The 15,414-nt window shown below is 54.2% G+C and overlaps 1 protein-coding gene across 8 annotated transcripts in view; it reads left to right on the top strand.

Annotated features, from left to right (window-relative positions):
- The window catches only part of CCDC88C (coiled-coil domain containing 88C), a 143,566-nt gene that overhangs the window by 101,271 nt on the left and 26,881 nt on the right, over positions 1-15,414 (top strand). For all 8 annotated transcript variants that reach the window (XM_055556493.1, XM_055556494.1, XM_055556492.1 and 5 more), the window contains 8 exons: positions 683-820; positions 2,540-3,631; positions 5,913-6,040; positions 7,433-7,574; positions 7,994-8,182; positions 9,775-9,936; positions 11,059-11,336; positions 14,290-14,433. In XM_055556493.1, the coding sequence (XP_055412468.1) occupies positions 683-820; positions 2,540-3,631; positions 5,913-6,040; positions 7,433-7,574; positions 7,994-8,182; positions 9,775-9,936; positions 11,059-11,336; positions 14,290-14,433 (2,273 nt within the window). The remainder of the gene's footprint in view (positions 1-682; positions 821-2,539; positions 3,632-5,912; positions 6,041-7,432; positions 7,575-7,993; positions 8,183-9,774; positions 9,937-11,058; positions 11,337-14,289; positions 14,434-15,414) is intronic.

The raw sequence follows: 15,414 nt of genomic DNA, 5'->3' as shown, positions 1-15,414 counted from the left end.
TGAGTCAGAATCTTCGTCCACCACCTTATCCAGGCGTTAGGCACCATGAAATAGTAGTTCCTATTTTAGGAAGGTCGGGCTGGTGGATCTCAGCAGAAGAGCTTGGTGTCAGGGAGGTGATGGGGTGGTTTTCCAGGCCAGGGGAAGGTGGCCCAGCTCCAGGCAGACAGCGGCAATAGAGAAGCTTGGGTAGAGAGGGCAGGGCTTGGGGACAGAATTACTGGAGGGTGAAAGAGGAAGCAAGGGCTTGTCCGTAGACCTCTCTGAGCATCTGGGTGAACCGGAGTGTTACCAAGTGATGTCTGTGGGGCATCCAATGGTGGTGGTCCCAGGCATGTGGTCTGACCCTCGGGACAGTGGATAAGGCCTGAGATGGGAGCAAGAAACCCTGGGGGCACTTGGACCCATGGCATTGAGAATGAGGAGAGAGAGGTCGGCTGAAAGAAGCTGACCGATGGTGCCCATGGCCTTCCACTTCCACGAGCTAGAAATGCAAGCCGCGGGCTGGGAGCTGAGGGTCGAGGGTGTGCGGAGGTCCCTTCAGAGCAAGGCCGGGCCACTTTCCCTTGAGAAAAAGGCCCGTTCAAATGTTGGGTGGGGCTGATGGGTTTTGAGTTGATTCTAAAACATAGATCACTTTATGAGGCTCACTGCTGCCCGTCTGGGTCTTCTGGCTCCGCAGATTGAGAAGTTACAGACCCAGCTGGAGAGAGAGAAGCAGAGTAACCAGGATTTGGAGACCCTGAGCGAGGAGCTCATCAAAGAGAAGGAACAGCTGCAGAGCGACATGGAGACCCTGAAGGCCGACAAAGCCCGGCAGGTAGGTCCTCTGGGAATGGATGCCTGTCCCGGAACTCCTGCCTGCAGGAGGGAGAGTAGTCCAGGATGTAGCCATTTCCCGGGAGTCTGTAGGGGAAACGCAGGTGACCAGGCATGTGGCCTAGCTGCAGCTCAAACCAGCTGCTCTTGTTCAGTGGTGGGGGTGGGTGTGCCCCCCACCTGGCAGGGACACTGGCAGCGCCTGAGATGGGTGTCATGACGGGAGGAGAGAGGAGATGCTCTTGGTGTGTTGTGGGCAGAGCTAAATGTCCAACATCACACAGGACAGCCCTGCGTGACAGAGAACGATCTGGCTCCCAACATCTGTAGCACCATGCTGAGCCCCTGAGGTTTATTTGCCTCACGCCTGAGGTGGGAGGCAGTCCAGGGCTGGTGTGGCGGCTCTGTGATGCTGGGCAGGGGCCAGGCTCTCCTCCTTCTCTGCCGACCTTAGCTGGGGCTGCCGCGTGCCCTCAAGGAATGAGAGAAGGAACTGGAGGGCGAGGAACAGAGGACCACTCCCCACTGCCCCCCTCGGCTCTGGGACCTTCTGTCACATTCATTGGTCACACTCAACACACGACTACCCCCTACCTGCAAGGGGAGGCCGGGGTTTCAAGTATTTGATTTTTTCAGCCGCTGAGCTAAAGCAAAAAAAGAGGGGATGGAATAGTGCCATGTTTGGAGAAAAGACAGGCAGGGTCCCTGGCAGGATGTGGCTTATGTGGAGGGCAGAAGATGACAAGCAAGGTGATCCCAGACGTGTGCTCTGGAGGGAGTAAACGGAGAGAATCCTGCTGGGTGCAGGCGCTGAGGAGTCAGGGTGCAAGGCTGTCCCTGAGGGGCTGCCGCTCATGCGCGGAGCCCTGGAGGATGGGGAGGAGTCAGGATGCTGAAGGCCAGGGGAGGGCCGTCCAGGGGAGGGCCGTCCAGGGCAGAGGGAAGACAGTGTGCAGGGTCTGCGGGTGAGGAGTGGCCTCAGGGGAGCCTACAGAGGCGAGCGGCCAGGACGAGCGTACCAAGGGAATCAACTTCCATCGTTTTCAGTAAGAGGGAGAGAGGGGTTTCTGTTTCTACATCTTCCTGGCCGCCCTGAAGGCATTTTAACTTGAAGTGTCTTCCTCAGGGTCTCCATGCTCATCACCTCGTGTCCATGTTTGCCCCTAGGAACTTTAGGGATTTTTGTTTTTTCAATTGAACTATAGTTCAGTTCTGGCATACAGCAAAGTGATTCAGATATATATGTGCATGCGTTCATGGGTCTCTGCTCAGTTGCTTTAGTCATGTCCGACTCTTTGCAACCCTGTGAACCATACCCCGCCAGACTCCTCTGTCCACGGGATTCTCCAGGCGAGAACACTGGAGTGGGTTGCTGTGCCATCCTCCAGGGGATCTTCCCGACCCAGGGATCAAACCCAGGTCACCTGCACAGGTGGATTCTTTACCACTGAGCCACCAGGGAAGCCCATATGTGTGTATGTGTGTGTATGTGTGTATAAAAAAATATATGTACACATATATGCATATGCTTTTTCCATTATAGGTTGTTACAAGTTATTGGATATAGTTCCCTGTGCTGTGCAGTAATACCATTAGGACTTCGGCGGGGAATGGTCTTTTAGGGCCTGGGCTTTGGTCACCAGATTAAACCAGACTTCAGCCCCAGATCACAATATGTTTGTGCAACAGCCAATGTCTCTCCCATCGTGTTCTCCCCCAGATCAAGGACCTTGAGCAAGAAAAGGACCATCTCAACCAGGCGGTGTGGACGCTGCGGGAGAGGTCGCAGGTCAGCAGCGAGGCCCGCGCCAAGGACGTGGAGCAGGAGAACAAAGCCCTGCACAGGACGGTGGCGGAGACCAGCGGCCGGCTGAGCAGGCTGGAGCTGGAGCATCAGCAGCTGCAGCGGGCGCTGGAGCAGGCGCAAGAGAAGGCGGGCCGGGCCGAGGAGCTGGAGCGGGAGCTGGGGCGGCTGGAGGAGGAGAAGGGGCGGCTAGAGGAGGAGAAGGGGAGGCTGGCGCAGAGGGCCAGCGCCCTGCAGGCGGCGGGCGAGCGGGCGGAGGCCGCGGAGCGCGAGAGCCACGGGCTGGCGCTGGAGAACCGGCAGCTTCGCAAGTCCCTGGACGCCCTGCAGAACGTGTCGGTGCAGCTGGCCGGCCTGGAGCAGGACAACCGGCAGCTGGACGAGGAGAACTTGGAGCTGCGCCGGATGGTGGAGGCCATGCGCTTCACGGGCGCCAAGGTGGCCCAGATGGAGCGCGAGAACCAGGAGCTGGAGCGTGAGAAGCAGGAGCTGAGGAAGAGCGTGGAGCTGCTCAAGGCGCTGGGCAAGAAGTCGGAGCGCCTGGAGCTCAGCTACCAGAGCCTGAGCGCCGAGAACCTGCGGCTGCAGCAGAGCCTGGACAGCGGCGGCCAAAAGGCACAGGCCCTGGAGCGGGAGCTGGGGCAGCTGGAGGCCGAGAACCAGGGCCTGCGGCGGGACCTGGAGACCCTCCGGCTGGCCCACCGGCAGCTCGAGCGGGCCGAGCAGGAGCGGAAGGTGCTGGAGCAGGAGGTGGCCCAGCTGGAGAAGGACAAGAAGCTGCTGGAGAAGGAGGCCCGGCGGCTGTGGCAGCAGGTGGAGCTCAAGGACGCCGTCCTGGACGACAGCTCCGCCAAGCTGTCCGCCGCCGAGAGGGAGAGCCGCGCGCTGGACAAGGAGCTGGCCCGCTGCCGGGACGCGGCCGGCAAGCTCAAGGAGCTGGAGAAGGACAACAGGGACCTCACCAAGCAGGTCACCATGCACACGAGGACGCTGACCACACTGAGGGAGGTGAGCCGGGGGCCGCGGGGCCGCCGGGCCGCACCGTGTGCGCTGTGGGATAGAGGTGGGACGGGGCGGGGGTGGGGGGGCCCTGGCGCGTGCCCCCTGCTTCGAACCAGAATGATGCCTGAAAGCATGAAGAGGAAGCAGATGTGCCCTGTTAGGATCTGACTGCCCGGAGACAGCCGGTGCCTGGGGTATTTTATTCCATCCTCTTCCTTGTGCATTTCTGGATACACACACTTGGTACCCTGCTTTGTACACCTTAGCCCTGCTCTGGTTTTCACTTAACTTCACCGTTTCTCATTACACTAAATAGCTTTCAAGCCACAATTTCTGATGGCTGTGAGGTAGATTTACTGTGATTAATTCTGTAGGTTTACTGTGATTACTTCCCTGGCCGCTCACACGGTAAAGAATCTGCCTGCAATGCAGGAGACCTTGGTTCAATCCCTGGGTCAGGAAGATCCCCTGGAGAAGGGAATGGCAACCCATTCCAGTATTCTTGCCTGGAGAATTCCATGGACAGAGGAGCCTGGTGGGGCTGCAGTCCATGGGGTCGCAAAGAGTCAGACACGACTAACACACACTAGCACATGTTTTGGACAATCAGATTATTTCTGAGTTTTCCCACTGTTTTATTTTTTTAAAGTCTTTATTGAGTTCATTACAGTATTGTTTGTGTTTGTGTCCTGGTATTTTGGCCGAGAGGCATGTGGATCTCAGCTCCCTGACCTGGCAGAGCCAGGAACCAGGGAAGCCACACCCCCTGCACTGGACCACCAAGGAAGTCCCTCCTACTATTTTAAATAACACTGGACATCCTAACGTACACCTTTACAGATACCTATTTCTGTAGGATATATACCTCGAAGTGCAATTACACTCGAAAGGGTCCAAATTTTTAAGTCTTCTTGGTGAACACCTGTCTTACTTCTCCCTGGTATTTTTTTGTGTGGTCATCTGGGCTTTCCTGCATGTGTTAGGGTGTCACTGCTCTGGTAAATGACTTCAACATCTGCCTGGCCCATCACAGAAGCTGGGTCTCCCCACATGTGGGAGTTCACTGTGGCTGTTCACAGGCACCTGGCTTCCTCCATCCTGTGGCCTGGCCATCCCACAGTGGACCTACCTGCAGCAGGTAGATGTGGAAAAGAAGGACCACACTTGTTGGTGCAGAATTGGGTCACAGAGTTGCACCTAACTGCTGGGGAGGCTGAGAAATGTTCTAGCTGTGTGCTAAGGAAGAAAAGGAAATTTGAGAACACAGAAAGGTCTCCATGTTAAGTATATACATATGTGTATATATTACTGTCATTGCAACAGATCACCATGCTGTGGGGAAGATACAAGATACCAACTCAGGCAGTAGCCCCTGCCTCATAAGCATTGGTTAGGCTTTGCTGCAGTAACGATCGACCCCACAGTCTCAGGGGCTCATCCCATCCAAGGCTGGTTTCTCGTGCGAGTCCAGGTGACTCTCCAGGGAGCCTGTCCTCTGTGCTGAGGCTCAGTAGTCCAGTCTGCTTTGACATTATGGCTCCCCCATCCTAACCCCACGCCCTAACCCGTGGGGTTAGGGGGGTTCCTGCAGCAGAGGTGAGGCAGCTGTAAGGTCACGCACTGGCCTTTCCGTGCCACACCTGGGGAGCAACCCTGGAATGTTTGGCAAACATTACCAAATGTGGTAGGGGTTCCAGGCCTTGGGGTGTGGTAGGTGTCCATGTGAGGGCATGTAGCTATGTCACCGGGCAGAAATTGGTAGCTGCCTGGAAAGCTACAGAGGTGTGGACCAGAGTAAGTGAACTCCTAGATGAGGTCAACGTCCACTTTTGAAAACTAAATCAAAACCTGTCTAAAAGTAAAATCTTTCTCCCCTTTATACTTTTTCCTTATGTTCTAAATTCCCTGCAATGGGCATTTAATTACATCACTTCATAGAAAAGGCAGTCGTGTTGGCAGAATTCAAACCTACTCCTCAAAGGTCACCATAAATGGTATCTCAGACGCGTCTCTGGGTGTGTTTGGAACATGTTCAGTCCTTCCCGGACACGCTGCTGCATGGCCGAGCGTCCTGAACCCCAGGGCCTGGGAAGGTGTGTTCATCCCTTCCCTTCAAGACATCCCCGGGGTCCGCTGTCCACATAGAACCACCCGCTTGTCCCTCGAGACTCCCGAGCTGGCCATGACTCGAGAAGATGGTTGCTCTGCCCTGAGATGGGCCTGTGTCTGTCTCTCTTGCCACATCTGCTGGGCTCCTGGCCCACGCTTGTCCTCACTGTCCCCACAGGACCTGGTGCAGGAGAAGCTGAAGAGCCAGAAGCTGAGCAGTGAGCTGGACAAACTGAGCCAGGAGCTGGAGAAGGTCGGCCTCCACAAGGAGCTGCTGCTGCAGGATGACAACAGCAACGGAGACCCGTGAGGACCCCCCGCCCCGGGCGGCTGCAGGAGTCCGTGCGCCCCACGCCCCGCAGGCTCCACGCCCCACCTCCCAGGGCTGCATTTAGTGTCCACACCCAAGGGCCTCTTGTCTCATGGGGCTTTCTATCCCAGGCCTCCTTCCTGGAGATTCCAAGCAGGGAGTGGAAGGGGATTTCTTTGGTCCAATGAAAAGGCTTCCTGATTTTTTTTCTAGTTAGGCTCTTTCAGGCCAGTTTTAAATTCACAACAAAACTGAGGGGCAGGTACAGAGATTACCTGTGGACCCCTGCCTCCTGACATGCATACCCTTTCCAACCATCAACACCCCAACCCCCTCCAGAATGGTACATGCGGTAACACTGACAGGTCATCACCAGAGTTCACAGGTGACATTGGGGTCACTCTTGGTGTTGCACGTTCTGTGGGTTTTGACAAATATATAATGACATGTATGTACCCCTCTGGGGCCATACAGAGTGTTTTCACTGCCCTAAGGATCCTCTGTGTTCCACCCGTTTGTTCCCTTCTCCTTCCACCAGCCCTTTGATTTTTTTTAAACCAGCCTGCAATTCTTTCTTTCTCTTTCCTTCTCTCCTCTCCTCTCTTTCTTTCTTTCGCTCTCTCCCCACCCTGCCCCTCCATGCTGGGTCTTTACTGGGGTTTCTCTAGCTGCAGTGAATGGGGGTGGCTCTCTAGTTGCCGTGTGTGGGCTTCTCGCTGTGGTGGCTTCTCTTGTGGAGCACGGGCTCTAGGGCATGCGGGCTTCCGTGGTTGCAGCTCGTGGGCTCAGTAGTGTGGCCCACCGGCTTAGTTGCCCCCGCGGCATGGAAGATCTTCCCAAACCAAGGATCGAACTGGCGTCCCTTGCATTGGCAGGAGGATTCTTAACCACTGGGCCCAGCACTTTGATTTTTAAAGTTGAACTGTTGCTACTTTGCCTGCAGTGCTTTCCTGAATGATCTCGCTTTTCCAAGAAATCCAGCATCTTGGACTTTTGTTGCACTTGTAGCCAACATGATGTCCTTTTGGTGTGGCTACAAGTCCCACAGAGATTTACCACTTACCTAGCACTATGGATGGATTCGTTAACCTTTCTGAGACTCAGTTTCCCCATCTGTAAAATGGCCATAATAGTACTTATCTAAGATGGTGCCTGGAACACTATAGCCATAACGTTTCATTTACGAGTGTCCCAGATATGTTTATACCAGGAGTCCAGGGAAGGGCTCTGGGTGACGATGTTTGGCTCCTACGGTCTTTCTGGGCCACATCCTTCAACGAGATGAAGAAACCAGCTTAATGCAGGAGGGCCTTAAGGGCAGCTGGGAGACTGGGAGCTTGTGGGAGGAAGAGACAGATAAATACTACCATGCATTTTTATTTTTTCAGGAAATACAAGATTTTGGAGACCATAAATGAATCAGCTTTAAAAACAACACTCTCCATGAAAGAAGAAAAGATTGCTTTCTTAGAAGCACAGGTAGAAGAGAAAGCCAGCCTGAATCACCAGCTGCAGAACGAGATCCAGGTGGTAAGAGCAGCATCCCCTCCGACCCGCCCCGAGACAGGCCAGGGGTCGTGGCTGTGAGATGCCCGCCTCACCTTTCCCAGACCCTCACCTTTCCCAGACCCTCACCTGGGTGGCAGAGGGACGACTTGGATGCCCGTGTCCTAGGGCAGGTTTTTGTGGAGAGGACACCCAAGGCTCAGGGGAGGGAGGAGACTGGCCACAGTCATGTAGCTGAAGTCGGGTCTGGGTCCCAGCGCTGCCCTTCAATCCCATCTACAGGGAGGGGGTAACACGCAAGATGGAGGTTGTGTGTGCCCCCTGCAAAAGCAAAGGCAGGTGCCTGGCGAGTCCGCGCCAGTGCTGGGCGAGGAGATGGTTTGGTGCAGGGGGCCCCCAGCTGGGCCCCTTCCTGCCCCAAGTCTGCGCTCCTGTTCCCACAGCTGAAGAAGGAGTGTGAGATCCTCAAGCAGAGCCAGGAAGGGGGTACGCATGCACAAAACTCTTTCAAACACCCCATGGGGACGTCGGTCGAGGGTCACCCAGGGAAGGATCCCTGGGCGCCCAGCCACAAGGAGGCCACAATGGAGCTGCTGCGTGTGAAGGACCGGGCCATCGAACTGGAGCGCAATGTGAGTGGGGAGAGGCTGTCCGTGAACCGTTGTGTAGGTGGAGCGGGAATTCACATCACCAGGAAGAACCCCGGGCAGCAGGAGCTGTTGAGATTGACACAGGTCTCACCAGCCACTTCTTGTATTTCCTGACAGGTCCTGTGAGCTCCTTTCCACTTGAGATCCCTTCAGCCTTTTTTTTTTTTTTTTTTAAGTGAGCATTTTATTTATTTAAATTGTTCGTTTATTTCTGGCTATGTCAGATGTTAGTCGTTGCACATGGGCTCAGTAGCTGTGGTACGTGGCTTAGTTGCCCTGCAGCACGTGGGATCTTCGTTTGCCGACACAGATCGAACCTGTGTCCCCTACGGGGGAAGGCAGATTCTTAACCACTGGACTACCAGGAAGGTCCCCCTTTGGAGTTTCTAACTGAAAGAGTGGGTGCGCGTCTTCGAAGACGCGCTCTCTGCCTCCCAGCACATCACTGGGCCTGGAGCGTCTACACCCGCACCGTTTCCACGGGGCTCTGTGATTCACTGCTTTTTGGGGGGTCGACCGTCCACCACGGTCCTCCACCTGTTTTCATGAATAAGACGTTATTGGCCCACAGACACACCCTCTGCTTCCACGTTGTGTGGAGCTGCCTTCCCACGGCGATGGCAGGGGTCAGTGTTGAGGCAGAGACCACACGACTGGCAGACCCCCAGATATTTGCTGTCTGGCCCTTTACAGAACAAGCTTGTCCGTGCATGTCTAAACACTTGATGTCCTTTGATGTCCCCCCTGTGGCTTTATGAAGTAGATAGTGATGGTTTTCATTTGACAGATGAAAAAGGTGAGATAGAGTGTAAGAAACTCGACCCTAAGCCTATACTGGTAAGGGACAGGCCACGACCACCACCCACACGTCCTAGTCCAGTCGGTGGCGTATTTTGCTTGGCGTTTATTCGCCTCGCAGAGCATGAACCACCTTAACCTACCTGCTGTCACCCCTGAGTGGGAAGAGGCTGTGGCCACAGGCCCCGACTCCTGTCCTGGGCAATCTCACAGACATGCATTCTCAGGGTGAGCGACAGAAAACAGAGAAGCATTAAAGACAGAAAGCTTTAAAGAAAGCAGCTGTAACTCCAGCTCACCCTTGTCTCACACTCAGGTTCCTTGCAAGACCCCCATCATGTGTATCCCCATCATTTCTATCATGAAAACATGGACAAAAATTTTTTTTTTCTGATTCTGTTGTCTTTCTAAGAGGGAAAGTGTTACTTCTCTTACTTAATGGATTCTGGCTTTGGCCCCCAAAGCATCAACTCTTGAGGGTTCTCATTCCCAACAACTCAGGTCCCCGCTGCCACTTAGCAGGTATGGAAGAAGTGAAGTGAAAGTCCCTCAGGCGTGTCCGACTTTTTGCGACCCCATGGACTATATACAGTCCATGGAATTCTCCAGGCCACAATACTGGAGTGGGTAACCTTTCCCTTCTCCAGGGGATCTTCCCAACCCAGGGATCAAACCCAGGTGTCCCTCATTGCAGGTGGATTCTTTACCAGTTGAGCCACAAGGGAAGCAGGTACGGAACTGGCATCTGATCAGTCCCATGCTTTTCCCTCCCCCAGAATGCGGCCCTGCAGGCTGAGAAGCAGCTGCTCAAGGAACAGCTGCAGCACTTGGAGACCCAGAACACGGCCTTCAGCAGCCAGATCCTGACGCTGCAGAAGCAGAGCACCTTCCTGCAGGAGCATAACACCACACTGCAGACGCAGACAGCCAAGCTTCAGGTGAGGGCTGGGCGGGCCAGCCCCGCGGGGAGGATGCTCCTTGTCTCCTAGAGGCCGGCCCAGCACGCTCGCGACTCCCAGTCAGCAAGATGAAGCAGAGGGAGAGTTTGGGGCTTTTTTTTAGCAGATGCATCATACACCATGGTTCCTAGTCTTGGGATCTTTGAAAATAGTTTTCAGTGATTGAACACATGGCTGCCCAGGCTAAAAAAAAGTTCATTTCCCTGCTTTTATTTGCAGTCTTGTCTGTTTCCCAAAAGCTATTTCTTGAGATGCTCTTAGGAATTTCTTGAGAAAAGAGATTCTGGAATCAAATAAGTTGAGTTCAACCAAGTCAAGCACATTTCTTCACCATAGGACCTGGTAGAATCTTTCTGAAGCAAATGTGAATTTTTCATCTCCACGAGTGAAATGGAGTATCACGTGTCTGTTGAGAGCATCTAGCCAAACGAGTGTTCTGGACCGTGCATTTTAAGATGTGGATATTTATGTACAGTTAATAGATTGTGAAAAAAATTAAGAATTATTCATTGCAGTTTCTGAGAAAGGGGTCTGAAAGTATGTAACTTATGGGTCAGGGGTGATAAACAAGAGACTGGCAAAGATGTTGGAATTTATTCTAGTAAAATAAGGAAATAGGGTTTGGTTTGTAGTTTTGTTTTGTTGGGGTTTTGATTGTAGTTGTCATATCTTTGTCTCATCTTGATGTTAAGGTAGTTAATTCTGACCTCAGAATGAGTTAGGAAGTGTTCCCTCCTCTGCAGTTCCTCATAATTTTGGATGTTGGGTGGGGGTTCTGCAGCTATCAATTAAGTTAAGGTAGGTTGTTCAGGTATTCTGTGTCCTCAGTGATGCTCTTTTAAAACCAGGCTTTTAGGAGTATTCAAAGATGGTATCCACAGAGCTTATTCATAGATAGGGCCTCATTTGCCACTGAAAGTCACATCTGTGGAGAGGCTTCAGGACTAAGCACCATGTGACAGCCTGTTACACCGTCTGGCCTCCCCCAGCCATTCCTCAAGTCCGGGTAGAACTGTCTTTGGTCTCAGCTGGGTCTTTGCCTGGCCCAGGGGGGTCCCCGCTCCCTCGTGTCAGCCTCCATCCCCGTCTCCCTCTCGGCAGGTAGAGAACTCCACCCTGACCTCCCAGAGCGCCTCACTCAGCGCCCAGTACGCACTGCTGCAGAGCCAACAGACAGCCAAGGAGAGCGAGAATGAGAGCCTGCAGAAGCAGCAGGAGCAGCTGACGGCCGCCTACCAGGCGCTGCTGCAGGACCACGAGCACCTGGGGGCGCTCCACGAGCGGCAGTCCGCCGAGTACGAGGCCCTCATCCACCAGCACAGCTGCCTGAAGACCCTGCACCGCAACCTGGAGCTGGAGCACAAGGAGCTCGGCGAGAGGTGTGCACTGGGGGGCCGGCGGGCCGGGTCCCCCGGGTTTGTGTCCCTCTGTGCCCCGCGAGTCTCCTCTTGGCCTGCGGCTTCACACCATCTGGGGCACTGGAACTTCCCCAAAGGGAAGTAAATCAAAGTCTCCCTCGGCGGTTCAGAGTGAGACCAGCTGGAGAGCGGGTGGCCAGAGGATCCCCAGGGAAGAAGGGGTGTCGTGGCCAGTCCCGGCTGAGGGAAACTGCTTGTTGGTGTGGGGTCCCTGCTCCCGTGAGGAGTCTCTTCTTCCCTCTCTCTTCTCTCCAAACCAAGAATAAGGAGGAAGTTCACCATAGCAGCTCATGTACACTGATGCCCTTCACCCCGCCTTCTGTTCTGTTCTTGCCTTTCAAGGTCTGAGCTGCGTTTTTTTTTAACCTTTCGTTGTTGGGTCGCTCAGTCGTGTCCGACTCTTTGTGACCCCATGGACTGCAGCACGCCAGGCTTCCCTGTCCTTCACCATCTCCCAGAGCTTGCTCAAACTCATGTTCATTAAGTCGATGATGTCATCCAACCATCTCATCCTCTGTTGCCCCCTTCTCTTCCTTCCCTCAATCTTTCCCAGCAACAGTCTTTTCCAAAGAGTCAGCTCTTTGCATCAGGTGGCCTTTGCATCAGCATGAGTCCTTCCAATGAATATTCAGGGTTGATATCCTTTAGGATTGACTGGTTTGATCTCCTTGCTGTCAAAGAGACTCTAAAGAGTCTCCTCCAGCACCATAGTTTGAAAACAACTTTTAAGTATATAGAAATTAAACAGAACGGTACAGTGAAGCCTCTGTAGACCCATGACTGGCTTCGGCAGTGAGCGCTATTTTGCCATCTTTGTCTCTTTACTTTCCAGGCTCTAGCCCTACACTTTAAGACAGAATTTACATACATTGAAGTGCACAAGTCTTCACTTTGCACTGTTGACAGCTCGTGAGTTCTGGGTTTTGTGTACATTCAGTCAACCAGCAGATCAGTGATTGTCCCATGCTCCTGGGCAGGGGTGGCAGGACCCATCACACCTGGGGACAGGTGTGTTATGCACATGGCTCTAATGCAGGAGGGAGAGTCTCTCTAACACTTGGCGAGGGTGGGTGGTGGGTGAGCAGAAGCAGTTGTCCTCGTCATCCGCTTGTGAGATGGCCCTGCTGGCAGCGCTTCCCTCGACTCGGCCTTACGGTGCTCAGTGAAGCTGCAGTGCGGGGTGTTTCATCACAGACCGGGGGAGGGTGTAGAGCCAGCTAAGCTGCGTGAGGATGCCTGATGGTGCTGTGGACCCGGGGTGATGGCGTTCCTTCATCCACTCACCTGGTGCTTCCTTTTTGCCTCTGTCTGGAGTCCTCCACTCACTTGATCCCCCCAGATTGCCATCCTTGAGACAGTTGACATCCTGCTGAGACGTCTGCTCCTGTAAGATCGCTCCTTCCAGCCAAACTGAGCATCTTCGGCCCCTCTGCACCCTTCCGTACACATGTGGTCCTTTGTACACAGCTGCAGCGTGCCTGGCGCTGAGTCTAGACTGGTAGGGGAGGCACCCTGTTTACTAACAACGTGGCGTGAGAAGTGTTCACTCAGCTCTGAAGCTAGCACAAGGCCCAGCACTCACCTCTCCTCTTACGTGTTATAATATCTTATGATATTCTTCATGTGTATTCAGCAGGGGGAGGCTTTTGCAGGTGGAATTTGGACTGGAGTTCATCGTTGCTTTTCCTGTAGCCCTTGGCTCAATGCAGCACAGAGCCACTGTGTTACCCAGCGCTTGTGGGACAGGCTGGAGGCCCCATGGGTCTGTCTGCGGCAGGGCTCCAGGTTCAGGAGTCTGGGTACCTGGCTCACAGGGACAAAGGCTCTACATTCATTTCCTTTGACACTGAAATCGGACGCTTGCTCGTTTATTCTCTTAACACACATTTATTGAACACGGTGCCTCCTTCCACTGGGGACTTGGTGATGAGCCAGACTCACCCGGGCCCTGTCCTGCAGTGGGGTGGTGACTGACGGTCAGAGAGATGCTGGATCAGTGCGCTGTCCCAAGACGCTACAACAGGGAAGTGGGAGCTGGGGACGCTAATGGTCAGCCCATGGCCCTGATTTGTCAGACTTGGGATGACTTTTCCCAGAATCATTAACCTGCCTGAGAAAGATCACCCCGGAAAGCGAGGCAGAGCCGTATGCCCAGCACTGCCTCAGGGAGCCTCTGCTCCCCTGACCCCAGGGAGAGGCTCGACAAGAGTGGGAAGGGCTCCCCCACCCCACCCCCGTCCCCAGGGATTCGCTGCTCTATTAGCTGTTACCTGTACTGGACTTCAGCTGTTTATTTTGTGATTTCTTTTAAATCTATTTGTGTTTAGTGAACCTAGCTGAATAGGTAGCTCAGACAGTAAGAATCCGTCTGCAATATGGGAGGCTGGGGTTCAATCCCAGGGTCGGGAAGATCCCCTGGAGAAGGGAATGGCTGCCCATTCCTGTATCCTTGTGTGGAGAATCCCACAGACAGAAGAACTTGGCGGGCTACAGTCCATGGGGTCGCAGAGTTGGACACGACCGAGCGACTACCACTTTCTTAGTGAACCATCTGGTAGCGTATTTATAATCCCTAAGAGAAGGGCATAGGGTTCAGAGGACATAGTTCTGGAGTTCCAGGTGACCCAAGGGAGGAAGGCTGCGGTGACAGGGGATCGAGGGGACTGTGGAGGCGTGTTGGGTGGGAGAAAGGGACCTCCTGGGTCCGTGGCTGGAAAAGACCCCCAAACCGCCTCACCTGGGCACCACCTCCCTGGCTGCTGGCTCGGACACTTCTCAGCCACCAGCCTCGCGATTGCCTGCCGTCTAAGCCTCGGTCCCCGCAGAGGAGGCTCCAAGGTCTTCCGGGGTGTGTGTTACCTGTGGGGACAGATGGCTGGGGAATGGGCTGCCAGCAAGGTGTCCCCTCCTGCAGGCACAGCGACATGCTGAAGCACAAGGCGGAGCTGGACGAGCTGGAGAAGGTTTTGAGGGCCGAGAGGGAGGCTCTGCAGCAGGAGCAGAGGACGAGCGCCATGGCTGCGAGCGAGAACCAGAGGCTGCAGGAGGAGCTAGACAGGTAAACGCTGGGGCCCCGGGGCCCACCTGCCCATGGGCAGCGGTATCTCACCCACTCAGCACTCCCTGAGGTCAAGGGTGTTCCCGGTCATCGTGTGTTTTACAGCCCATCATGCTAACAGCTGGTTGGTAATGACGTCACCGGGAATGGACTGGGATGGAAGGACCAGTGTGGTACCTGGGACAGCGCGTCCAGTAAGCTGGCGGTCCTTACCTCCCACCCCGAGATGACGTTTATGTCAGCCACAGGCACATTCATCATCTCACAGGTTCCCCGTTTATGAACTCACCTCCTTGCTCACGTTCATCTGTAAGCCCCAAATCAGCGCTCGTGGCACTTTTGAGGACATGCCCAGGGTGGTGGGACATTCGAGGTGCCTGACGCACTCATTTCCAGCTAAGGATGCCCAGGGTATTCGGTCCCAGCAGCCCATGCTGCAAACGAGTGTCCTTTTCGTGGCCTGTTTAGAATCATGGTTTTCGTGGTTTTGTACTTTTTGGTGACAGTTTTGCCATTCAACAACTTATTAATGGGAGGTATATTAACAGCGTCTTTCATGACCTGAACGTTATTGACCAGAGACGTTTCAATATTCACTTACATAACAGATCGCCAGCCACAGGCATTAATTTCTGCAAAACTCCCCAGGCAATAACGTGAGTGGCCCCCAGGTGGGATGCCTCCTCACGTTCCCAAGTGCAGGGCTGTGATGTACACCGCAGAGAATGCAGGCATGGCAGATAAGCTGCCTTCAGGCATGAGTGCACTGTTGGTGGCCGTGAGCACATCACAGGCGGAAGCCACACCGAACCAGGTGTGTCTTGACCAGCTGACACAAACATGTGACCAGATTCATGGAAACCCACCCCCACATTTCTCCTTAAGAGCTGGTTTAGTGTCTCGGGGACCTTCGACTGTTCCCACCAAGAGTAACAGGAATCTACAGAATCATCGTGTATGTTAGTCGCTCAGTCGTGTTCA

The sequence above is a fragment of the Bubalus kerabau genome, chromosome 19 (genome assembly GCF_029407905.1).
Source record: "Bubalus kerabau isolate K-KA32 ecotype Philippines breed swamp buffalo chromosome 19, PCC_UOA_SB_1v2, whole genome shotgun sequence".
Lineage (NCBI taxonomy): Eukaryota > Metazoa > Chordata > Mammalia > Artiodactyla > Bovidae > Bubalus > Bubalus kerabau.
Note: the sequence above shows the minus strand (reverse complement) of the source record. Positions and strands in the feature narration are given on the sequence as shown.